The sequence below is a fragment of the Raphanus sativus genome, chromosome 9, assembly GCF_000801105.2.
Source record: "Raphanus sativus cultivar WK10039 chromosome 9, ASM80110v3, whole genome shotgun sequence".
NCBI lineage: Eukaryota > Viridiplantae > Streptophyta > Magnoliopsida > Brassicales > Brassicaceae > Raphanus > Raphanus sativus.
This window is the reverse complement of record NC_079519.1, coordinates 25,105,238-25,131,088: the sequence shown is the minus strand read 5'-3', so window position 1 is coordinate 25,131,088 and position 25,851 is coordinate 25,105,238. Positions and strand designations below refer to the sequence as shown.

Genomic DNA, 25,851 nt, shown 5'->3' with positions numbered 1-25,851 from the left:
TAAAATTAGACTCTAGATCTCGAATACTGAACCTGCTTATTGTGAGAGCAAGAGCAGTGAGGGCTTCTCCGTAGGTACCTCACCACCAAACAATAGTAAATAAATAAAAGATATGAAAGAGTGTAGAAAACACAAGAATCCCCAATAAAGGATATGAATAGAAAACACAAGAATCGATTGGGGTAGGAGAAACTTTCCAAAGAGCTTAAGACTTCTGTGCCACACGAAGTTATAATCACATTTTGCAGTGTGGTCGAAAAAATCGTATAAACTGTAGGGAGTAGTCATATAAATCAAAGAGCTGGGGAAGCAGAAGAGATCATCTCAAGAAGCTGATCATGTAAACTTCTGTTGCTAACCAGAATACCACCCGCAGGAAAAATGATCCTCCTCTCCGATTGATCTTCCTCCAGATTGATATCATCTCCTTCCCAATCTGTCACCTGAGATACAAAGAGAGACCTACATATCAAGAACTTAGACATAGTGACAAACAATGTTTTCTTTTTTATAACTATTGTTAAGAAACATTCATGTAACAAGAGTGTTTTTGTGAATGACTTCAGTCCTAACCTTTCCTCCGGCTTCATGAACGCATATGATCCCAACAGCATGATCCCAAGACTAGACGTTTTAAGAAATATTCTGATCAAACATATAACAAGAACAAGATTTTGTATCAAACAACTGAGTGAGTACCTTTATACTTTTTCGCTCAGTTCTGGCTCGGAGAAAGAAAACCGATGCTCTACCAGAAGCTACCATCAAGTACTTGCACAAACTGTACAAAGAGAGAAAGAAAACTGATCTAAGTAAAATATTTGTTCTAACTTGCATACAAAGTGATATCTTTAACTCTAAAGAGTTTGATGAACAGTTTTCTAAAAGAATAATATAGAGATGTTTACCTTCCATGACACGTGGGCAAAAGCCGAATCTCATTACCATGCAAGTCACCTGAACCTATCTTTGCGTCGAACCGACTAGACAATGGAAGTGATTCCCAGGGTTGGCTCTCTTGAATAACAAACCGAGCCTTGTTCACTAAACCACATGCATCAACAAAACGCCTCGTCCAATCAGCTGATGATACTTGTAGCAAACTCTTGGTCCACGTTCCACAGCCAGTATGGGAGAGCATTAAGGTCCCGGTGGTTCCGTCTGAAGAGTCTCCAGGCCAGTTTGGACAGCCCATGACCCCTAGCACTATTTCATTATCTACAACAAGTGCCAATCCTACCTGAGATTTGTTTGTTATATGAATATATATGACTACGAAGAAGAGAATATCAGGAAACATGTAAAATATATTTGATATCTTTGGCTTTAATTAAGAGACGTGTACCACATATAAACCAACATCTCCTCTAAGAAACCCTTTTGTGCCATCTATTGGATCCAAAACCTGCAGAAACATCAATTAACGGTCACAGTATTAGCGATCTGAGCTCGTTCATATAATCTAAACAATTTAGTAAATATAATAATATATTTTAAAACAAATTTGGAGACATGTATGTGTAAAATGAATTTTCCTAAATTTTTGGGAGTCTTAGGCCAATGTTAAACATTTTACCCAATAAGTAGCAGGTTTGTTGCAAAACGTATGAGCATCTTTGCCACCTCTGTCTATAGCTTCAAGCACATCAGCATCAGACAAGTGATCATCATCAGCAGCATTTGCGATGACTTCACTCACCACAGAGTTCACGAGATTGTTCTCACGCAAGAAGAGAGAGTCTTCTTCAGCGACCAAAGGTATCGAAGGAAACAATTTCGAAAGCTCTGCAAATCAGACACAAACAAAAAAAAGAAAGAAAAAAAAGTGTTGTAAGAAAGAAGAAAAATGATGTTCTTTTTCGTGTAACTTACGTAAGCTGACTAAAGCTTGCACTCCGAAGTCAGCGATGGTAACTGGTGTTTGGTCATTCTTCTCGAGGATCTTGTCTTCTTTCGAAGAGAAAAGCGATCTCTTTACATCGACACAGAGGCGACAACCTCTTTCAACAGCATCGATGGCGGCTTCGAGCTCTTTGTGGTACTTAGCTTGATGCTTCGGAAACGGGAGATTAGCCCTGAGAGAGAGAGAGAGAGAGAGAGAGAGAGAGACTCAATGATTTGGATGCAGCGAGAGAGAGACAACTCAGTGTGAAGTAGAAGAAGATGGAGAAATGAAGAAGATACCTTACGATGACGTATCTTCTGCGGGGAGTAGGATTGAATACCGGTGAGAATCTAACGGCGGAGAAACGAGCTCCGGTGTCGAGAATGTGCATCTCGTCACCGGTAATTGATTTTGATAAAAAAATTAAGCGGTTCCAGCTTCTTTATTCAAGCACGAGTGATTTATTAGTGAAAGTGGATAAGATAAATGGGGCTCTAATTACTTGAGTAGTTGAGTACACACACCCGAATCTATACACAATCCTATGAGATATTGACCTTAATTTTAACAAGGTGTTTTATATAGACATAATAAGCTCTCAGATTTTGAATCATATAATGGGACACACGGACAAACCAAATGCAACACCAAGTCAAAGTTCACGAAAAAGAGGTAAAAACCCATCTTTAGTAATCTAATGACTGAGTCAGAATTTTAAAATGCAAGCTTGCATGTTCTGTAGTATTATCATATAACTTAGTAATATGAAATTGATAATTTATAATTTTTTCCACCTCACTCTACTAAAATTCACTTTTCTACTTAATAAAAATTCTCTTTATATTTCTGTCCGAAAAAACACAAACCTGCATTTTTGTGTGTGTTTTTATCATTCTACAATTTTTCTTGATTGGTAAAATAATCGCGTAAAAACGCAATTCCGCCAGATTCCCAATCAAAGCAAATAATCTCACAGAGCTTAACTGCTTAAGTAAAGAAGCTACTAAAATACAAAACCAAATGGCAAGATCACTGAGCATTTTTCGATTCCAATATTAACAAGTCTTGCTTCTAGCTCAACAAGGAAATGCAATTACATGAGAAAAACAAAAGGAGAATTAAAAAAATGATAATAGTGCAAAGAGGCCTAAAGAAAGCTGGTGATGCAGTTGAACTCTACAACTTATCTGAAACTAATAACACTATAGCCTTGTGAAAATTAATAGCACTACATGATTGATGATGATATTTCAAACTGGTTTAGCTGCACATGTCCCACCTGTTGCATAACAGGAGCAACCACCATGAGTTGAAGAGATCATTACATATTGATGTCATTGTCTTTAAGCCAAGAGATCATAACAGATTGAAGACATGGATATAACTTGATAGGACTCAAAACCATATAAAGACATAGCTGTAATTGACAACCTTGTATATAAAAGAAAACTGTTTTAAAAAGTAGCTGTGCTGAACAACCTCTACTAAATAGATCCTAAGGTATTAGAGTTTCACCTTTTCTCTTATTAGCATCAGATGCATCCACATTGAATGTTCTATTTCCATTACTACAGCCAGCTAGATTCTGATCACTCAAGCACTGAAGCTGGTCAAACTCACAACCATTTAGCCCTTGTCCGTTCATGGATGTACCTTGTCCACTGTTCTCATTCTGAAGGCAGTACAAGTTGTAAACATCGCATGGCTGCATCCTATACGAGAAAGGCTGAGGTTTTTGATAAGGGAAGGCACCAATCTCTCCTTCTAATTCTTCCTCTTATATCCACAAGCAAACACTTGAGCCTCGTAATCTCAGCTTCCAATGCAGCTTGACCTTGCAACCTCTTCATCAGCTGATTATTCACATCCCTAAGCCTTACCACTTCATCCTCCAAGGAAGCCGCTTTAGCCTTCTTCTTCTCTCTATACTTTCGTACCGCTTCTCTGTTCCCCGAAGACCTCTTCTTGCTCTTCTTCTCCGAAGATCCCGATGTGTCATCGGTAGTTTCGTTGTCGTCGGTCTGAGCAGGAAGGATCTTGGTGTGGACATGGAGACATGTGTGTGTATGTGTGTTCTCTTGGTTTGTAATATAATAAAGGAAAATACCAATATTATCGTCGAAAAGGGGAAAAAGGTAAAGGAAAAAAAAAGGGAAACAAAAATACACATTAGGACTTAGGATGCACGCTGCATCAATAAAAACAAAAATACATTACAGGACTTAGGATGCACGCTACATCAATTTAAAAAAAAAAACTATTTATAAATACTAGTTTCTCGTCTCAGGTCTTTTGCCGATCTCCACTTTCGCTCTGTAACCTAGATTCGCTCATCTCATATTCTCTCCATGGATAGACAATCCGCCACCCCTTCGAATGTGATTAAGGCCACGGCGCATCTAAACGAAGTGAAAGATGGTTTGGAGAAAGACAAAAAAATATCTGATGTGATAGAGATGTTGAAAGGATTGGTTGATCGTTTTGAGAGGATGGAAGAGAAGGTGGATTGTCGTCTTCGGGAGATGGAAGAAAAGGTTGATATGTTGATCTCATCGGTTGCAAAGGCCGAGGCAGACAACATGTCTGTGGATGAATCATCTTCTTATAGTGATGAAGAGCCTGCCCAGAAATATTCTGAAGCAAATATCTGGGCTCCTATAAAAGCGACCACTAGTAATATCCCTTCCGGTCCTTTTGTTCGTGGACCTCGTGGTCCTACTAGTCTTAACGTTGGTGGTCGTTTTTCCGGTGGTCGTTGTGGCGGTCTTGGTGAGTGTAGCTTCTGTTGAGAGGAAGAAGAGACCTGGTTCTGTTACTCAGATGGAAACTGGAAATCTCTTTGGTCTTGTTAGCTTTGTGATACAATGCAATAGTTCTTTTATCTTAATAGTTATGTTGGTCACCTGCAACTTGTTTGATTTTTCTTATTTTTGAATATTGAAGTATTGTCTTAAATCAACAGGCATGAGCTTGTCTTATATGTAGCTTTGTTTTCCCTTGCAAATTTTTCAGGTTTAATGGAATTATTGGGTCTGAACTCGAATTTATTCAAATAGCTTCAGAGTCGGAATCGAATTTCTCATCTTTGGTATCAGAGTCTCCATTTACTTTCATTCAACAGCTTTCTAAGTCTGTAAAACAGTTTCTCTAAAGCCACACCATATCATCATCATCATACATTGCAAAAACCAAGAAGCTATCCACACGGCATCCAAAACATGTTTACAGGCTTCCTTTCTTTATGTTTAGTTACGCTTTTGTCTGAATGTTAAAAGTAACTTCAACCAAAACCTGCCTTAAACTTCCTTCACTGGAACAAATATCAAACTAATGAAGAGGCAGCAGCTTTTGAGACCTCCCACAACCACCCACAGATCGATCAACATAGCGAAAATTCCTGATTCTAAGATCAATTACTTTTTACATAATCCAACATTTTATTATAACTTTGTGTACTTTGTGTTATAAGGAATACAATAATTGATCTCTCCACAAATCACAAGCTCCAGGAATATATATATGAGCAACGACCTTGTATAATCTATTAATCACAAGGTCGAAATAAAGGCTTAAGGGGGAACCTGGGGTCTTATGCGTTCAGCTAATGTCCCTGAATGTGTCTCATAAGGCAAGAATCAACCGCATAATCTATTATTCCAAAACTAAGATACACAAGGTCTGGTATGGTAACCTTCTCCTTCTAGTGCTATTGCTATCAATAGAGCTGAATAGGGAAAAAAACACGACAAGGTTATGTTTCATCAGCACAAGATTAAGCATACAAAGATCAATGCCCTACAAATTAAAACTAGAACAGCACTTAAATACACATCAATAGTTATCTCTATCTCCTTGTACTATCAGAGAGGATGATAAATAAAAAACAGAACAAAGCGAGGTTGGGTTTCTTTGTTTCAGGAAATGTCCTAAAAAAATATCAAGACTGAAAAAATTCAAGAAATGATTTTTTTTGGGTGTGAGGTTTTGCCTGCGTAATTGAGAGTGTATGATAAACCGTTGCAGCCTCTTGCTTTAACGCCCAAACGGAGGAAAGGTTTTTGCCTCTGAAGCAGGAGATACTATTCTATCTAGTATGGAAATTCAGACAAACAATATAGAATCTAAACGTCATTTCTTTCCGGCCACCGATTTGTAATATACTTTTGACTTTCGAGTTGATTTGTGTTTGATAAGTTTGGTTTCAACTCGATTGTTTCTTTTTTTGTTGTTGTGAAGTTTCGATCTTTGGATCGATTTTGTTGTGTTTTCAAACTAAAACTGAAGCGGTTTCTTCATGTTTTCAATTTGTTGTCTTCGGTTTTGTTTGAATCTTAATAATGTATAACTAGATTTTTGTTGTGAAAACTCTGATGTTATTATTGAATCAAAGTGTTCCTTATATAGGAAATACATGGCGACATGGGCCTAAATACAATGGGCCATAAACGGGCCAAGATTACAAGTAAATATCTAATGGGCTGGACATCCATAAACATAATATTCATAACACTCCCCCTTGGATGCCAGAACCATATAGAACTTGTAGTGTGCTTAATGTTGCCTCATTAAAACCTTACCCGGAAAACCCAGTGGGACAAAACCGAAGTGAAGGAAAAAGAGTACAACACACACTACTCCCCCTGTTCTGGACCTCCGTTCTTCAAGTCTGGCGCATGGACACTTTGATGGTTTAGCTTCATGGGCGCCAAGTCTTGAACTGGTCCTTCTGTTGCCATGTCCCAAACGGATAGGTAGACTTCATAGATGTGTAGTTGGTGTAGACATGATGAAGAAGTCGGCTAACATTTCTCATGACTGAACTTGTAGTACTTTGTGCTTCTTCATCATTCTCCAAATGTGTATAACATGTTTGAGACCTTGTATAAACCTGTAACATTTATTAAAACCAAACAATCCCTTTTCTTTTGGGTTTGGTTAGTATAAATCAATCTCAAACTTTTAGTTCATTAGAAGGTAACTTAGGATATATTGATCATGTCCCATATTGTCTCATGTTCCGACATGCCAAACTTGTCTAAGTAAATGTGTCAATGACACTTATAGCAGGGGGACGTGTATGGCTTTAGTATCAATGTCTTATGGTCTGAACATATCCATAAAACTTATCCGACCTAATATGGCTTTGCCACATCAAGGCGCCAATCATATCAATACATTTCACTTTGATCGGATGTGCATAAGCCTTAAAAGTACTTACATAAAGTCTTTCCTGGACCAAGGACACATGCCTTGTCCATAGCCATACCACGATCTGAATATAGTGGTTACTGGAACCAGTTTAGTCGGAACAAGATCGAACTAGGTCGGACGTGATCCTAGTTGATATGGATCTTTGGTCGTGAATCTGATGGATTCATCCTCTTATTCTCTTTTGACCATATCACATTCTATTCTCGGTACTTTGGATCATAGATCTCAATACATATTCATGGCTATCATCTCCACTATAGATCATTGTATTCTTATCATAGCCTGTCCAAGAATCAGTCGATCTAATCATCATTTCTTTAAGTATGAACACAAGGAATTTCCTTCATAATATATGCATGGACTGTTCAGGGACGTTCTTATAGAACTCCTTTCACTAAGTATTACTTAGTTTTATCCTTTACATGCATTATATGCTTTATATGCATCTGCCTTTCGTTTCAGTCCATGAATAGCTTAGGAACAAAACTATTCTATGAGAATTTCTTTTCTCATCTTTCTGATACTTTTATCATTTCTTTATCCAGTGATCAATCATGCTGCTTACTACATTTCTCTTTTCTTATATCCAGACCTTTATCACTTTCGGATTTGTAGTAGCATCCACCACATAGGAGTATATCTCCTTATAATCTGTTCCTTGGTCTCTGTGAGTATCCTTGTGTAATCAAGTCATTCCTTGAATGCTTTAAATAGGAATATGAACACCTTAGTCCATGTCTCACGATTTCTTTTCCTTTCCCACACAGGACCCATTTTTCATTGGTTTTATCTTATCAGATGGTGTTTCTAAATATGGCCAATACACCCATCTCTTTTATAGATTCTTTGAATCTTTCTTAAACCCCCACAATTTCTTTTATTCTATGAATGCATTCTTGTATTCTCGTGGGTTCTGATCCTCGCTTATATCTTTTAAACTCAAGTGCTATTTTCTTATGCATCTTTATCTTTTGTGTATGTATGTGTCGACACTTCTTTTATAGTGTTCCATTGTGTTCCAGACATGAACTAATCGATTAGAGATTTCATTCTTACTAAGAACCTTTATTACCTTGCAGTTTGGCGTCCCAAACTACATGGCCTGGTATCTTAGATGTTCAGCTGCGCAGCCTTATCTAAATGTCTGGTATGGTTTCCCTTATGACCTCGGATATGTCATTTATTTGCACCTTTCTTTTTATTTCCGAGGTTCCTTATCTTATGGAACATATTGGTCTATCTTTAGACTCTATAGCAACTTGATTATGTCTCTTCTAGGACATTAATTTCGAGGTGCTTAAGCTGGTATGACTTAGTCATTCTTTTTCTTTTCTTTTCGGGTCTAATCTGTCTGGCATTCTTTTAGCTAGCTTTGTATGATCTTTCTTTGGACGTCTTAAATCATATTCTCTGGTCCGAGGATCTTGCCAAGACAAGGATGGTTAATACCATTCCATTTCTCTTTATACTTGTACCAGCTTATTTCTTTCTCCCCCTGATGTTGGATAGTTGGATTCATCATGTAATCCGTAAACCTGGCCTTAATCTGATCACCCATATTTTGGCTCAAGGTCTCTTATAAAATCGTGGGAGGAAGACATTCTCATATCCAACATATATTCCCAATCTTATTTCATCTTCTTATGAGGTTCCATCCTAGACGGCACATATTATTGTGGTGGTCTATACATAATATCTTAGGATGGTCTATGTCTGGATCATGACCCTTTATAATTATTAGATGGGAATATCTATGCTCACTTTATATGGCCTGATGCATCTTATCTTTCATACATGTAAATCCATAATGTCTCCAAGCTTATAGACTTTGAAAGTCTGAACCTTATAGGTTATGGTCTGTTCGACCAAGCTCTTATATCTTATGGCCTGTTTGGCCAGGCTATCACATTCTGTTTGGCTATCATGTTCATGTTTTTATAGTATGGTCATGGACCACACGGGGTGTGTATTCTCCCCCTCATGAACATGCTATAAATTTGTTTGTGTAAGGACACTAAACCATTATGCCATTTCGTGATGCTTGGGACAATTGAGCCTCATGAGTTTCCCTTGTGTACATGTTTCACAACGTGAGATTTCTATGGGATAACTCTTTGTGCCTTTGTAATATTCAACTTTGCATCAAGTTTGGACTAGGATGGCTAATCCGGTCATGCCATAAAGTGTTTAATTTCGTAGGTCAACCAATCTGGTTACCTAGGCCCTGTGCCTTTATCATACTGATCCTTGGCATAGTCTAGATCAGTAGAGAATGCAGGTATAGTCTCGACCATTTTCTATGGTCTTGGGCAATTTTTCTGTTCTCATATATCTGAAGGAACTTTTGTTTCATTTGCCCATTGGTTCAATGCGGAAACCATTCATTTTTAAATCTTTATAACTCAATGGGTCTTTTATTGGGTGTATATAATGCCTTGGCCGAGTGACTATACTCTTATTTATAAACTCATATATACTCTTATCTATATCATAGAGTTTTGATGTCGAGATTTTTTTTTTTCAAGGCATCTGAAGTCTCATAATCCATCTGATCATTTTCTTTTTCATGAGTTTCATACTCTATTTGATCAGTATGGTCATGATCCATGTCATCTTCACCATCTCGGTAAGCCATGTTGGCTTCCGGATTTTTCTTCAAACTCTCTATGTAAAGCTCATACAAGTGCTTTGGAGTTTGGCAATTATTTGCCCAGTGATTACCCATACCACATTTGTGACACAAATAAGATTTTATTTAAGGTTTAAAAGACACACTTCGACCTCGACCTCGACCACAGCTAAAACCGGGTGTGGTACTACGGCCTCGTCCTCGCCCATGTGTCTTAAATGTGTCACGACCTCGTCCATAACCTTTCCCACGGCTAGGGCCGGAATGGTTGTTGTGCTGGACGAGATTACTTTCTTTCTTAGGCTCCAAAGTCAGCCTAGAAATGTCGGGTAATGATTTTGTACCGGGAGGTCTCATCTCACTGTTTCTCATTAATAACTCATTATTGGTCTCAGCCAATAGTAAACAGGAGATCAAATCAGTATAGGTGGTGAAACCTCTTTCTCTATACTGCTGTTGCAGTAACACATTAGAGAAAGTCTTGTTCAGTTACTTCTTCACCACATTGTTTCAACATTGAAACTATCTTAAACAGAACCGAGTTGTATTCATCCACAGACTTATAGTATTGAAATCTCAGGTTCTTTCACTCAAATTTTATCCTTTGGTAATAGCACCGTTTTATGGTGATCATATCTCCGCTGTAAAGCGGTCCAAAGTTCTAGTGGATTTTCTTTACTGGGATACTGATTTCTTTAGACTCTCATTTAGATGGTGGCTAATAACTAATATTGCCATGTATCAATCTTTCTCGTTTGGCAATATCGCCTTATGTGATTCATTCACCAAGTCCTTTTGACTTTAGGATAACCTCGGTATCCAGTGCACATTTTAAATGATTATCTCTTTAGAGATTTAGGACAGCATAATCCAAGTTGATTTTCGACATCTCATATTATATATCACTCAATCTTTATAAGAAAATCAATCATATAAATCGTGTGATCAAGCAAACAATCGAGTTAATGATTTCCTAATAAACAAGTCACACGGCTTAGATATATGTCTAAAATATAAAGTTTTTCCTTTCATAGAACGTTTCTGAAAATATAAATTTTCTGAAAATAGAAAGTTTCCTTTTATAGTAAGTTTCTAAAAATAGAAAGTTTCCTTTTATAGTAAGTTTCTAAAAATAGAAAGTTTCATTTTCTAGAAATATTCTGAAAATATAAAGTTTTTTTTTTTTATAGTAAGTTTTTAGGGTTTATAATAAATCGATCATAATTATGTTTTAGGAGATGATCAACTTCAAAGTTTAAAATCGATTTGATCATTCAGATCAATGATGTTTTCGAGATTCAAGAACACTTAGTGTTTTGGTTTTAATTGATTTAATCAATCTCTTATTGAATAAGGAATATTTGTGCTTCTAACAACTTAATGACCGTTTGATCTAGCAACTTAATGGGAGAACTAAACCAAATCCTAATTCCTCAAATTTATTTAGGGATTCAATTGTCCTAGGTTTTTAGGTTCATCAAATTTTAATGTTCAATCCTTTAACAAACAACCAAATTCGTTTTGATATGGTTCCAAAGGATGTTTCAGATTTTATTTACCTTTAGATTGGAGAGAATCTGAAACTGGACCACCTAGAGAGAGGAGAGGAAAACCGCGAACGGCTTGAACATCTATCGCGAGCAAGGAACGGGCTGATCGGATCGTCCGGAACCTCTACCGGCTGTTGGATGAACTGTCAGATCGTCTGGTGGCTTATCGGGTGCTGATCAATTCGTCGGATGGTCAGTATGTGTGCTGGTCGGATGAGAATGGAAAGACAGCTAGGGTTTCCTTTAGTAAAAAGGAAATTGTCAACGCGGATTGAAACGGAGGTGGAGAACGCGTCTGAAGTCGGATTGAGACGAGGTTTGCGGAGCTGGATTCTTCTCGTCGAGAGCTTCAATTTGATATATGGAACGTCGGCTAACTCCTTATGGTTTGAGAGATACGTCGATTTGAAGTTGCGTCCGAATTAGGGTTTTGAATCAAGTTGACGGCGGTTCTTGTAATAGCTCGTGAGAACGCGTCCGGTATCGGATTGCGATGAGGTCGACGGCGTTGGATTCGTCTCGTCGAGATCTTGAATTTGATAGGTGGCGCGTCGTCTGGATCCGTCGGGTTGAGGAGATACGGTGTTTTGAAGTTTCGTCTGATTTCTAGGGTTTATGGTGGTTGCTGGGAAAAGGGATTTCGAAATTCATTCAGGGTTTTGTCAGAGCTCTCGTGCTGATAACGTGTTGTGAAAACTCTGATGTTATTATTGAATCAAAGTGTTCCTTATATAGGAAATACATGGCGACATGGGCCTAAATACAATGGGCCATAAACGGGCCAAGATTACAAGTAAATATCTAATGGGCTGGACATCCATAAACATAATATTCATAACAATTTTGACCCGCCCTTAGAAGGGCGGGTATATTTTTTGTTTTACATTTTTTTTTTAATTTAATTTTTATCTTTATGTTTTTATTTACGTTTTTTTCATTATATAATATCAATATACTAAAATAGGAATATGACCTATTGATATATGTGTGGTCAAATTATTTTACAATAATTATTAAAACCTCTTATTAATTATTTAAAAGAAATATTATACAAAGAAAAATATAAATATGATTAAAAACATAAATATAAAAATTAAATTTCTAAAATATGTAAAACAAAAAAATATACCAGCTCTTTTAAAGGCGAATCCGAATCTAGTCAATACTATTAAAATATGAGAATTAATAGAATAGATATAATTACAAAGAAAAATACAAATATAACCACCAAAAAACACAAATATGAGAATTATAGTAAAACAAAAAATATATCCATCCTTTAAAAGGCGGGTCAAAATCTAGTTATGGTTTAATTTTGTTGATCTAAACATCTATTATTTCAACTTGATTTTTAGTGGTTTATTTTAAGAAATATTAACAATTACTAATAAATAATTAGTAAGTCTTGAAAATGTTGAATTTTAAACCTACTATTTATTCTTTATTATCAATAGAGGAATTGTCGTTTGGCTTCTTTTATTAACTGCCGTTTAATATATGCAGACAATAGTTCTTAATAAATATTAAATTAATTACCATTATTCTATATTATTTCATGAATTTTTATTAGTATAAATTAGTTTCAGATTCCTAAAATATAGGAATGGGGAGTTATGCCGTTAAAAGAAAAAGGGAAAGAGAAAGTTATAATATATTTCATTTTTGGAAGAGTAAAATATGAAAATAATTAATTGGACACAACATTTTATTAATAGGTCATGCTGAAGAATTAATAGAATAGATGTATCAATCTTATTCCCGATCTTCCAACATATCTGTAAAATATAATAGAATATGAATATATTATTGTATTGTGTTTAATATAAGAATACAAAACACATATATATATCGCTAACATTAACATAATGTTAACAATAGATTATGCTAACTTTCCTAAACACTTAATGTAAATATGCTAAGAATATCTTGCGATTAACTGATCTTCAAAAATTTTCTTTTAGTTTTGAGTGTTTTCATGGGTTTCACGGGCTTCACAGACTTGGTCCGTAAGATACATATCTTCCGGTCCAACATATCTCTAATACTCCCCCGCACGACAAACGTGGGATGCAACACGCAAATCTGCAATCACAGAGCAGACCACGTATGTCGTGGACACTATATCGAGGAAAACAAATCAGTAGGTTCCTCCGGTCATAGAGTTCAACGTAGACAAGGGGATGAAAACTTCAGCTCTTCTTTGGTCTTGACAATGGGAATACATCCCGTGGACGCAACTGCTGCTCCAAAAACGATCGTCCTATAACCTGGACAGTCCATACATTGGACTAAAAAATAACTAACCTAAGAAATTTGAGCGTTCAACTGTTAAACTACAACCAATAAATCAAACTATGAGAAAACAACCCTCTGAAATATTCTAAACTATAGAATAAATCTCATAAAACAGAAAAACAACTGTGAGAACTCTTAAAGACTTTTTTTTTTCAATAACCCGTCGACCAACCAAACCCATAAGAAACAAATATCTGAAGTAATGAAAACCCAAAACCAGAAACTTCAGGTCAAAATCAAACCCAGAAAGAAAAAAAGACATGAGAAAAAAAACAAGAGATCGACGTTTGACTTCACGACAGCTCCACATCGTCATCATCATCATAATCTTGATCGTCTCCGTCTTCATCATCGTCAACACCACCGATGACTACCATTATCAACACAGAAACTTTAGTTATGATCCACAAAGATCGACTGCTCTGATACCATGTAAAATATAATAGAATATGAATATATTATTGTATTGTATTTAATATGAGAATACAAGACACATATATATATATCACTAACATTAACATAATGTTAACAATAGATAATGCTAACTTTCCTAAACACTTAATGTAAATATGCTCAGAATATCTTGCGATTAACTTGATCTTCAAATCTTTCCTTTTAGTCTTGAGGGTCTTCATAGGTTTCACGGGCTTTACAGACTTGGTCCGTAAGATACATATCTTCCGGTCCAACATATCTCTAATAATATCAATCGATGTATCTCCTAGTTGCTATGGAGGTAATATCGCACTTGCTCAATCCGTCAATCCTTAGTGGGACGGGGTAAAGTTTTCCGGTCTGGGTTTACCGGAGAAGGCGGTGCGCTCTTCATCATTAGAAGAAGAAGACTGATTAAAGGAGGACAGAGCAATATAGGGGAACTGTTAATTTGGTATCAGAGTTAAAAGCTTCAAATGCTTCCATGGATGAGTTGACCAGCGGCGGCGAAGAGAAGAAAAATTGATGAAGCGACTTATGAGTATCCCGGCGTTGATAGCTTCCGACGGCCGAGATCGCTGTTTCACGGTGAAGGACGCGTGTTAGGACGTGTGTCTCAAAGAGCTGTGTGATAGCTGCATGTGGATTGCCACGAATAGGGGTAGCCACTTTATCCGATATCCGAAACCGCACCCAAATCCGATCCGAAAAATCCAAACCGAAATCCGAACCGAAATAACAAAATACTCGAACGGGTATTGATTTAGGAGAGACTGGATATCAGAACCCGAACGGGTAATACCCGAACTCGAATGGATATCCGAAGATAACCGAACATATATATACTTATACTTATATTTCTAGTTTTCATTTTTCATTTTATTTAAAATATTTATATTGGTGTCACACATATTTAAAAATTATATAATATACAATATATTGGTGTCATACATAATTTAAAATTATATAATATACATATAATTACGGAGAAAAATGATTTGATATTCACTTTTAATGAATATCAAACTTTTTGTTTCATGTATTAACAAAAGTTACGTCCAAATTCTAAAAAAATAGCTAAATGAATATCTATTTATTTTTGAAATTTACCTCCATATCTATTAATAATTCAATGTATTAAAAAATAAAAAAGTCAGTTAATCGAAAAATAAAATTTTAAATACAAGAACCTTAAAAGATGAAAAATTTAATTTTTTTTCTTGAAAATCTAAATATTCGAACCCGATCCGAAATAATCGAATCCGAAGTAAAAATACCCGAACCCGATCTGAAATTTAGAAATACCCGAACGAATATTATATTCTAATATCAAAATACCCAAAAATCTGAAATACTCTATCCGAACCCGAACGGGTATCCGAACGCCCACCCTAGAGCCACGAATCTTTCATACCGATCCTCTTTTTCTTTCTTTTTGTTGGGTTTTAAATTTCTTAGTTTATGTACCGGGCCTCATGTATTCTGATACCAATTGTATCAGCCTGTTTTGGGCTTATTATTAAAAAGAAAAAAACTATTCCCTTATAAATACTAGTTTCGTCATATGTCTTTTGCCGATTTCCACTTTAGCTCTGTAACCTAGATTCGCTCCTCTCATATTCTTTCCATGGATAAAGAATCCACCACCCCTTCTAATGTGATTAAGGCCACGGCGCATCTAAAGGAAGTGAAAGATGATTCGGAGAAAGACAAAAAAATACCTGATGTGATAGAGATGTTGAAAGGATTGGTTGATCGTCTTGAGAGGATGGAAGAAAAGATGGATTGTCGTCTTCGGGAGATGGAAGAAAAGGTTGATATGTTGATCTCATCGGTTGTAAAGGCCGAGGCAGACAACATGTCTGTGGATGAATCATCTTCTTTTGTTCGTGGTCCTACTATTCGTAATGTTCGTGGTCGTGGTCCTACTAGTCTTAACGTTGGTGGTCGTTTTTCCGGTGGTCGTTGTGGCGGTCTTGGTCATTGTAGAGGCTGTTGAGGCTTTTGGTGGCGGAGGAAGAAGACACTTGGAAAGCTCTTTGGTGTTGTTAGCTTGTGATACAATGCAATATTTCTTTTATCTTAATAGTAATCAACAGGCATGAGCTTTGTCTATGTAGCTTTGTTTTTCCTCAGAAGTTTGTCAGGTTTAATCGAATTTATTCAAATAGCTTCAGAATTAAATCGAATTTCTTTAGAATACCATCTCTGGTATCAGTGTCTCCATTTACCTCATTCAACAACTTTCTTACGAGCTAAAACAGTTTCTCTAAAACAACACCCTATCATCATCATACATTGCAAAAACCAAGAAGCTATCCACACTGCGTTACTTACATGTTTTGCATTCTTTAAGTTTAGTTACCGTTTTGTCTGAAATCTGAATGTTAAAAGTAACTTCAACCAAAACCTTCCTTAAACTTCCTTCACTAGAACAAATATCAGCTAATGAGGAGGTAGGCAGCTTTTGAGACCAATGGGTTTTGATCCCACAACCACCCACAGATCGATCAACATAGAGAAATGATAGAGCCTTTCTGTCGGTCGTATTATTGATGAAACGTAACCAAGAACAATCTCAACACGGTGATGAGCCGTGATGAGCCCAAATCTCAAGAGAGCCTAACCATTTTCCAAAAACAAGTTCAAAGCGTAATGAACCCCCTCTTCCACCTTTTATACTAGGCTCATATACTAACAGACTCTACAACTCGCAACAGACTCTAACCGACTTCTCACTAACTTCCAACTGTTAACGCCACGTCACTGATCCGCGTCCAGCTCAGTATTGGCACTTATCACGAAAATTCCTGATTCTAAGATCAATTACTTTTTACATAATCCAACATTTTATTATAACTTTTGTGTTATAAAGAATACATTAATTGATCTCTCCACAAATCACAAGCTTCAGGAATATATAATGAGCAACGACCGGACTTGTTTGTCAAGTACTATAAGATAGTGCAGCAGCAACACTATCCACTCTGTTTAGCACTCGAGGAAGTAGATGTTGTCATGAACGATTCACCACACCCGCATTGACCTTGCGAGTTTGGATTGATGAACACAAACTCTGATCTGCAATTAAACAAACAAACAAAAACTTAGTAGCCGCAGTATATAAAACAGACATTAGCGTTTTCTAAGTGTGACTAGAGTTTGCAAACCTTAGTTTATCGTCGATAAAATCCATCTTTGTTCCAATCACATGCATTAAGGCCTTTGGTTCCACAAGGATCCTCACACCTTTCTCTTCCACCAGCTCATCAAATTTCCCTTTCTCATCTGATAACAATTCTCGCGGAGATCAGTCTCTATGAGCAACGGCTCGAGACACACAGATCAACAGTGTGCAACATAGCAAGAGGCAAGTATCTAGAAACCAAACAAGTGCAACTATGGCTTTCTCATCTAGTGACTTAAGGGGAACCTGTGGTCTTATGCATGTCCCTGAATGTGTCTCATAAGGCAAGAATCAACCGCATAATCTTTTATTCTAAAACTAAGATACACTTAGTCTGGTATGGTAATCTTCTAGTGGTATTGCTATCAATAGAGATGACTAGGGGAAAAAAACACAACAATGTTATGTTTCATCAGCACAAGATTAAGCATACAAAGATCAATGCCCTACAAATTAAAACTAGAACAGCACTTAAATACACATCAATAGTTATCTCTATCTCCTTGTACTATCAGAGAGGATGATAAATAAAAAACAGAGCAAAGCGAGGTTGGGTTTCTTTGTTTCAGGAAATGTCCTAAAAAAAAACCAAGATTGAAACTATGGTTATAAGATTTAAAAAAAAAATTCAAGAAATGGTTGGTTTGGGTGTGAGAGGGTTGCCTGCGTAATTGAGAGTATATGATAAACCGTTGCAGCCTCTTGCTTTAACGCCCAATCGGAGGAAAGGTTTTTGCCTCTGAAGCAAGAGGTGATGAACCCTAGAGGCAGCTTCGTCCGTTAAGGTTAACACTTGCTTCCTTATCGCCGGTCCAACCCTCCCCGCCGCAGCCGCCAACACTCGAGAAGCCTTCATCGAATCGAATCGAATCCTCCTCGGTCGGAGAAGCTATAGATTTATCAGACTAAAGTCTCCTTATTTCTTTACAAGAAAAATGGACAAGTCTGGTTTTTTTTTTTGGAACATCCGGGTAGCTTCGGTTCGATTTGGTGGGTCTCAATGCTCCGGTCGGTTACTGGAAAATTGAAACCAAAAAAAATAAAAATCATCGGTTCGATTTTATTCGGGTAGTTTGGTTTCGGTTATTTGTTTTAACTTCCACGGAATTTTGTTAGGGCAGAATTTCTGGTCTATAATCTCAAATTAATATGTAAAGGCATTTCTTTCTCACATTGTGTAATTAGTGTCAATGGTCCTTTTTTCTTTGTTAACCGAATACATTCTTTTCAAGTCTAAATGCAATACAAATGGATACATGCAGTTTAAAAATAGAAGGCGAACAAGTGGGGAAAAGACGACCATTTCATACTCTAACATATCGTGATATGTTGAATTTATACATGACTTATATGATCGTGCAAAACCATATATGTATTTTTAAAAAATTCAAATAATATACACAATGTTTACTTTTCGGCGAAAATATACACTAATCGTCACATTAGCTGTCAGATCTTTTAGTTTTACTGATATAGATACAACTTCAGCTAACTTTGCTGATAAAAATACCGCATGTGTAATATTTTGCTTTTAAAAATTAAAAGAAAATCAATATAGTTGTTTTATAAAAATATGTTTTTAGAAAATTTAAATGATTATAATTTTTTATTATTTAGAAAAATTAACAAAACTTAATTAAACAATGAAACTTCAATCTTTATATAAGAGATATATTAGTTATAACGTTTCGATCCTATCAGTTACTCTTATGTTAATATTGGTTATGTGTTTGTACATAAATTTTTTAGATTGGTTGTGTAATCAAGGGAATAATTTTGTTTTAAGAAATTAAGAATTTATGATATGTTAATCTATTTTTTTTAAATGTACACAACATTAATAAGATTGATCGAGACAAACACGACTGCAACACTAGCATTAAATTTGAATCATTACAACACAAATATAACTTTTATAAGGATGATATTGTGATAAGATCGAAATATTTACGAATATATCTTTCATATAAGATTATAATTTTGTTATTTAATTAATTTTATAATTTTACTAAATAATAAAATATTATAAACATTTGCATTTTTTTAAAAAATATATTTTTTATAAAACAACTATTTTGATTTTTTAAAATAGTATACACATGACATATTCGTCAGCAGAATTATTTGACATAGCATTCACATCAACAAGATTAAATGATGTGACAACTGGTGTATATTTTTGTCAAAAAAATAAACATTATGTTATTTGATTTTTTCAAAAGCACAAATATGTTTTTACACAGTCTTATAAATCAGGTATGAATTGAATATATTGTGCTATATCATGTATGAAATAACCGTTTTTCGTGAAGTATTGTTGTTTAAAGGATTGCTATTCGAGTGGGCTGAGATAATCAACCTAATTAAGCTAAAATTGAATCTAAAACAATCAAGAAGAAACTAGATGGAATATCCAACAAGTGATATCAGATCTAGATTCTAGGTTTGATCCCTTTTGATTCTGAGATTATAAGGTTGATCCAGATTTCTTAAAATTTTGTGTTGCTAATGATTGTCTTTGGAAGATAGATCAAGATGGAATCTGTCCATGGAAAATTTAAGATGAACAAGTTTAAAGGCTCAATGATTTTGATATGTGAAAGTTTAAGATGTTGATGGTTTTGAGTTGCAAAGATTGTTGCACATGTCACTCGGTCAAGCATTAAGATTTGATTAGATACAGTGTGATATTTTATTATTTTTTGTTTGACCTTAGTTGCAACATGGTTCTTAGACAATTTGCATGCTGTTGAAAGGATATGCTGCTCTTAATAGAGCTTTTAGAAATTAACGGCGTCTGGTGAACGTCTAAGGCCACTTGTAAATTGTTTTCAAATCAAAGGGAACAAGCTACAGTCCTTTTCATATTGTACAATTCATAACCAATAAAAAATCTTGCCTGTCACTTTTATAGGATGAGGAAGAGGAAACCAATTTGTACACTTGTGCCCCGGTACATAATGATCTTGAATTGTTGGAATTTTTTTCGAATGGATGCTAGTTCCGCTAATTCAGTAGAAAAGTTTGGTCATGTTCTTGGATCTCGAATTATTGAATTGATGTTTTTGCAATCCGTTTCGAAGTGTTGACATGTTTGAAAGTTTTGCAATCCATTTCGAAGTGTTGACATGTTTGAAAGTTGATGAAATTCTCTTTGAGGGATACAATCTCATTTACAGGCTTTTAATAGCCAAGTTGGTTACAAGATTTTAGGAGAATATACTCGTATATATATTCTAAACAGATTTTATACTAACAGAATATCTACATTCTATCACCCTCCCTCAGTCACATTGTCGGGGTCCAAGACAGTGAGACTGGATCGAAATTCATTGAAGAGTGAAGTAGGTAGTCCCTTTGTGAAAATGTCTGCATACTGATGTGAGGATGGCACATGAAGTACTCGAACTTGGCCCATTGTGACCTTCTCCCAAACAAAATGTATATCAATCTCTATATGCTTTGTTCTTTGATGTTTTACCGGGTTCTGAGAGAGGTAGACAGCACTGATGTTGTCGCAATATACCAACATTGCCTTTGTAATTGGGCATCCAAGATCAAGTAGCAAGTTGCGTATCCAACATAGTTCAACAACTGCATTAGCCACCCCTTTGTACTCTGCTTCTGCGCTTGACCGAGACACTGTTGGTTGTCGTTTTGCAGACCATGAGACGAGGTTAGACCCGAGGAAGACGCAGTACCCAGAAGTTGATCGCCTTGTGTCTGGACAGCCTCCCCAATCTGCATCAGAATAAGCTACTAAGTCAGTGATATTGCTCTTCCGTAACTGTAAGCCGTGTGCCTTGGTTCCTTTGACATAACGTATGATGCGTTTGAGAGCCTGCAGATGTGGTACACGAGGACTGTGCATGTATAAGCATATCTGATGAACTGCGTATGATATTTCTGGGCGTGTGAAGGTGAGATATTGTAGAGCTCCAGCAAGACGGCGATATTGTGTAGCATCTGCGATCAGTTCGCCATCTTCAAGTGAAAGCTTGGACTGTATGTCAACTGGAGTGGAACAGGGTTTGCAGTCAACCATGCCAGGGCGTTGAATGATGTCTTCAGCGTAAGATTGTTGACTGAGAAAGATACCACCGTTTTTGAACTCTGCCTTGACGCCCAAGAAATAATGCAGTTTGCCTGAATCAGACATGGGAAACTCTTTCTGCAGTGTTGTGACGATGGAGCGCATGAAAGTATCATCAGACGCCGTCAGAATAATGTCGTCGACATACAAGAGCAGATACGCCATACGAGAGCCGTTGTTGTAAGTGAAGAGAGAAGTGTCCGTATCACTGCGTTTGAAACCAATAGACTTGACAAAGTTAGCAAATCGTGAGTTCCAGGCTCTGGGAGCCTGTTTTAAACCATATATTGCCTTTTTGAGTTTGCAAACATGAGACGGGAACTTGTCGTCAATGAAGCCAGGTGGTTGTTGCATGTAGATGGTCTCCTCTAGTTCACCATGTAAGAAAGCGTTCTTGACGTCAAGTTGATGGATTGGCCAGTTTCTAGCAAGACTCACGTCCAAGACTGCACGAATGGTTGCTGGTTTCACGACAGGAGCAAAAGTGTCGTTGTAATCGACCCCTTCTTCTTGAGATTTTCCATTTGCTACAAGGCGAGATTTGTGTCGTCTTGGAACGCCATCTGCATCAAGCTTGTGCTTGTAAAGCCACATACAACGAACAACATTAGTGTTAGCCGGTCTTGGAACCAAATCCCAAGTCTCAGCCTTATCAAAAGCATCCATCTCATCTATCATTGATGGGGTCCAGTTCGGATCTTTGAGAGCATTTAAGTAGCTAGATACATAGTTGTCCCACATCGGGTATTGGAAGGGATCTTTAGTAATATATAAGATAGATGAACCACTCCACTAATCACCAATTGGTTTTAAGTGTGAAGCCCATCTAGCTTAACATGATATCAGAGCCCGATCCATACAGTCCAACCCGATCCACATCGATCCAGCCCAAAGTCGGCCCATCGATCCTTGCCCGAACATTCCGAGATTGACGCTTAGAGAGCCATCATCTCGAGGGGGCATATTAGACACATAGTTGTCCCACATCGGGTATTGGAAGGGATCTTTAGTAATATATAAGATAGATGAACCACTCCACTAATCACCAATTGGTTTTAAGTGTGAAGCCCATCTAGCTTAACATGGTATTATTAGACACATAGTTGTCCCACATCGGTAGTTAGAAGGGGTCCTTAGTAATATATAAGATGGTTGGGCCACTCCACTTATCACCAATTGGTTTTAAGTGTGAAGCCCATCTAGCTTAACATGGTATCAAAGCCCACGGTCCACAAAGTCCAACCCGATCCACATCGATCCGTGCCCAAAGCTGGCCCATCGATCTTTGCCCATAAATTCCGAGATTGACGCTCAAAGAGCCATCATCTCGAGGGGGCGTATTAGACACATAGTTGTCCCACATCGGTAGTTAGAAGAGATCCTTAGTAATATATAAGATGGTTGGGCCACTCCACTTATCACCAATTGGTTTTAAGTGTGAAGCCCATTTAGCTTAACAATGTTGTGTGGTTAAGGGTCTGATCGGGTGCTCTGTGAGGTAAGGCGAATTGTTCTCGCGTATTCGGTGAATTTGTGAAACGCGGGGGTGCCTAGATCCAAACCGTTTTACTCAATTAAATTGAAGATTAGTTGGTATGAATACTAATCAGAAGCATTTGTCACGAAATCAAGAAAAAGTTGAGAGGTAGAGACAAATCCAAAGGGGATCGAGAGTTACAAACAAAATAAAGTTGAATTTTGTTCATGCATCGAATATTATTCTTCTGTTTATTGAAACTAAGAAGTAGACTTATTTACAAATCTACCATTCATTAAAGACAAAAAAAAGACAAAAAAAAACAATATTCCTCCATTTCAAAAAGATTCATGTTCTAGGAATAATTTTTGTTTCACAAAGATGTATTTTTCATGGCATCTATAAGAAAAATATTTTTCATGGCATCTATAAGAAAAATATTTGTGTACTAATTTTTAACAAACCGCACATGTCTTGTAATGTGCTCTGATTTAGTGTTATTGGAGTGAGCTTTCATTTAAAATTGTATTATTGGTATAACTTAATTTAACTACTCACATACTTTTGTTAAAAAACTTACATATTATTTTTATTTTTTTAATTAATATTTTAATTTATAATTAATAAAAATAAATTATTGCCTTCACCTTTTTAACAAATAAATTTATATTATATATTGTAATTTATTTAGACATGTTTAAGCGATAACTAACGCAATTATATGTTTTCAAAAATAAAATAAGATATTGGTTATAAAATATCACTAATAGCATAATAAATTTCATATTTCACATATATAATTTTTTAAAAATATATATATATATATATAAATTATATTAGTATCATTGTATTTTTAGTTTTTAAAATATAAATATTTTATATGTATCGAGCAGTTACACTATTCATTATATTTGTTATCTTTATTTATTTTTTAAACCGTTTATATTAGATAAACCACAGGTAATCTGATGTTACCATTGGGAACCCATAAGAATATATTGAATCTAGCTTCTTGTAGTGAATGATACCACTGAAAAGCCTCCTACTATATGTAACAATATCGCTCCATTCAGGTCCCTTGAGACCCAAAATGCACCTCCCAATCACTATTTTTTTACCAGGCTATTCTAATTGTGCACACAATATAAGTGATTGTTTCGAAGGCTAAAACCAATTTCCTTACTATTACAAAATTTGTTTCTGTTTTCCCACAATTTTTTTATAGCATTTTTAAATTGACAGGGTACTTAATTAGTGCTCTTTCCCTCCGCTAGCAAATAATGATAGTTGGCATATATAGAACTAGCTTGGATTTGAAGCATCTTTCAGCTAAAGAAAGCTTTTAAAAGAAACTAAAGTTTCCTTGAAAATAGAAAATTGTTTGAAATACATTAAGTTGGATACTATTTTTCAAAGCACATTCATTCAAAAATATTTTAATATTTAAATTTAGGGTTTAGTGATTATTATTTATAGTTTAGTATTTGAATGTAGAGTTATGTTTTAATATTTTTATAATAATATTTAAATATTTATAAATAATTTATTTATGATGAATTTGAAGTGGAAGTGGTTTCGTATTACTAATTTTGTATATATTGGAAGTTTTCTCTTTTAGTAAAGTGGTTTCGAATAACACAATGAGATATTTCGGAATGTCATTTAATTTGTTTTTAGACATTTTATATGTTTCTATTTTTTCGTTTGAAAAGAAAAGCCCAGAGATTATTTTGTCTCTTTTTTGTTTTATTTTCAGCATTTTGTTATTTTGCTATGCTAAAAATAATTTTAGTTTAGTTCAAATTATTGACTTCCAAATTTATTTGTCTAGAGTTCAAAAACAGCTGATATATTTGTCTTCTTGGTTCATAAATATATTGATCTTAAAAAGGTACCATCATTTTTATTATGTCACGTTTTATTCTGTCAAGCAAGCTGTGCGATGCCTTTTTGTTTTTGTTTTCTTAATGTTAGCATAGCATGGTTATATTAAAAACTAGAGGACACAAGTTGCCTAAAGACAAAGATATATCTGTTTATAAATCTATATTTTCGTAATGGCTTTTCGAGATTATCTAAGGCCACTTGTAGAATGCCTCCAAATTAAGGGGGATGCAGCGATGGTTGTATTTTATTTACAAAGACAGATCCAATCTTATACCTCTTTTTTAAAAACATTTATCCTTATTAACATCCAAATTCATTTTTATTTTGGAGGTTAGAGAGAATAAAAAATGTATACACTTGTAAAGTGATATTTCAGTCAAATTTTTAATTTTAATATCATAAAAAACTTTTAAATGTCTTTAAGATTTTTTGGTGATTCTTAGAAGAAACTTTTTGAAATGTCTATAATCGAATAAATAACGTGAAAACAATATTTTGAGTAGGAAAAATATTAGATATAAGCATATAACACAATCAGCTCAAAGGAAAGCCTTCATACTCTTTAATTAATGTCGGTCAGAGATGATAGCCAAATTTTCACTATTAAATATCATACTATAGTTTGGTCAAAAAAAAAATATCACACTATAGAACTGAGTTAAAAACTCACACAAAATCATCATCTCTTTGTTGACACTTACAAAAGCTATAAGAAATGTATCCCCATTTCTATCTTAACATACAACGCGCGAGTTTCGTGACACCTCTAAACCTCTCACTTAAATGTTTTCCATCTACAACAAAGAAAAAAACACATCCCTTAGTAAAAAATAACAACAAAAGAACTCAAAACCTTAGATACAAACACCAAAAGCAATGAAAAGTATATAAACCATTGTTGATTATCACATTGTAATTGTTCCTCGATCGGCCTTCTTTATTTTGTATAGATACTAAAGTAAAGTTATGCTAGCCACTCGCATGAGTGTCTGTAACCATCTATCGTGTATATGGAAAGGCGCCATGAACCTTCATATAACCAATGCCAATACCATGTACTCTCTTCATAATATGCATTACATGTCTAGAGTAGATTCATTTAACATCATTACCAACATTAAGTTCCTCGATATACATCATGCATATACATTTCACATTAGCATATCGGTGATCAGATAACCTATATACAGCCTAGCATGTAC

At 35.6% G+C, this 25,851-nt stretch overlaps 4 protein-coding genes across 5 annotated transcripts; 1 reads left to right on the top strand and 3 right to left on the bottom strand.

Moving 5' to 3' along the window:
• Window positions 1-93: 93 nt before the first annotated feature.
• LOC108828291 (putative PAP-specific phosphatase, mitochondrial) lies at window positions 94-2,410 on the bottom strand. 2 transcript variants are annotated; one of them, XM_018601929.2, is made up of 8 exons: window positions 2,185-2,398; window positions 1,873-2,075; window positions 1,577-1,785; window positions 1,346-1,405; window positions 909-1,240; window positions 700-781; window positions 574-624; window positions 94-443 (listed from the first exon to the last, which is right to left on the bottom strand). In XM_018601929.2, the coding sequence occupies exons 1-8, from the start codon at window positions 2,274-2,276 to the stop codon at window positions 294-296; spliced, it is 1,179 nt and encodes a 392-aa protein (XP_018457431.2). In that variant the 5' UTR covers window positions 2,277-2,398; the 3' UTR covers window positions 94-293. The 2 variants fall into 2 exon arrangements, with proteins under 2 accessions (XP_018457431.2, XP_018457432.2); XM_018601930.2 differs by having other exon boundaries at window positions 263-443; window positions 574-584; window positions 2,185-2,410.
• Window positions 2,411-2,968: 558 nt separating this feature from the next.
• On the bottom strand, window positions 2,969-4,219 carry LOC108825109 (basic leucine zipper 23). The gene is given in 3 exon segments (XM_018598448.2): window positions 2,969-3,650; window positions 3,652-4,073; window positions 4,192-4,219. Coding segments are annotated over 3 exon segments (720 nt in total). The 3' UTR covers window positions 2,969-3,380.
• On the top strand, window positions 4,141-4,713 carry LOC130499417 (uncharacterized). The gene has a single exon (XM_056993433.1). It carries the CDS (start codon window positions 4,234-4,236, stop codon window positions 4,672-4,674), a length of 441 nt encoding a protein of 146 aa, XP_056849413.1. The 5' UTR covers window positions 4,141-4,233; the 3' UTR covers window positions 4,675-4,713.
• A 12,093-nt stretch (window positions 4,714-16,806) lies between these two features.
• On the bottom strand, window positions 16,807-18,147 carry LOC108825593 (iron-sulfur assembly protein IscA-like 1, mitochondrial). The gene is made up of 3 exons (XM_018598919.2): window positions 17,856-18,147; window positions 17,176-17,293; window positions 16,807-17,086 (listed from the first exon to the last, which is right to left on the bottom strand). Exons 1-3 carry the CDS (start codon window positions 18,046-18,048, stop codon window positions 16,984-16,986), a joined length of 414 nt encoding a protein of 137 aa, XP_018454421.1. The 5' UTR covers window positions 18,049-18,147; the 3' UTR covers window positions 16,807-16,983.
• Window positions 18,148-25,851: the final 7,704 nt, after the last annotated feature.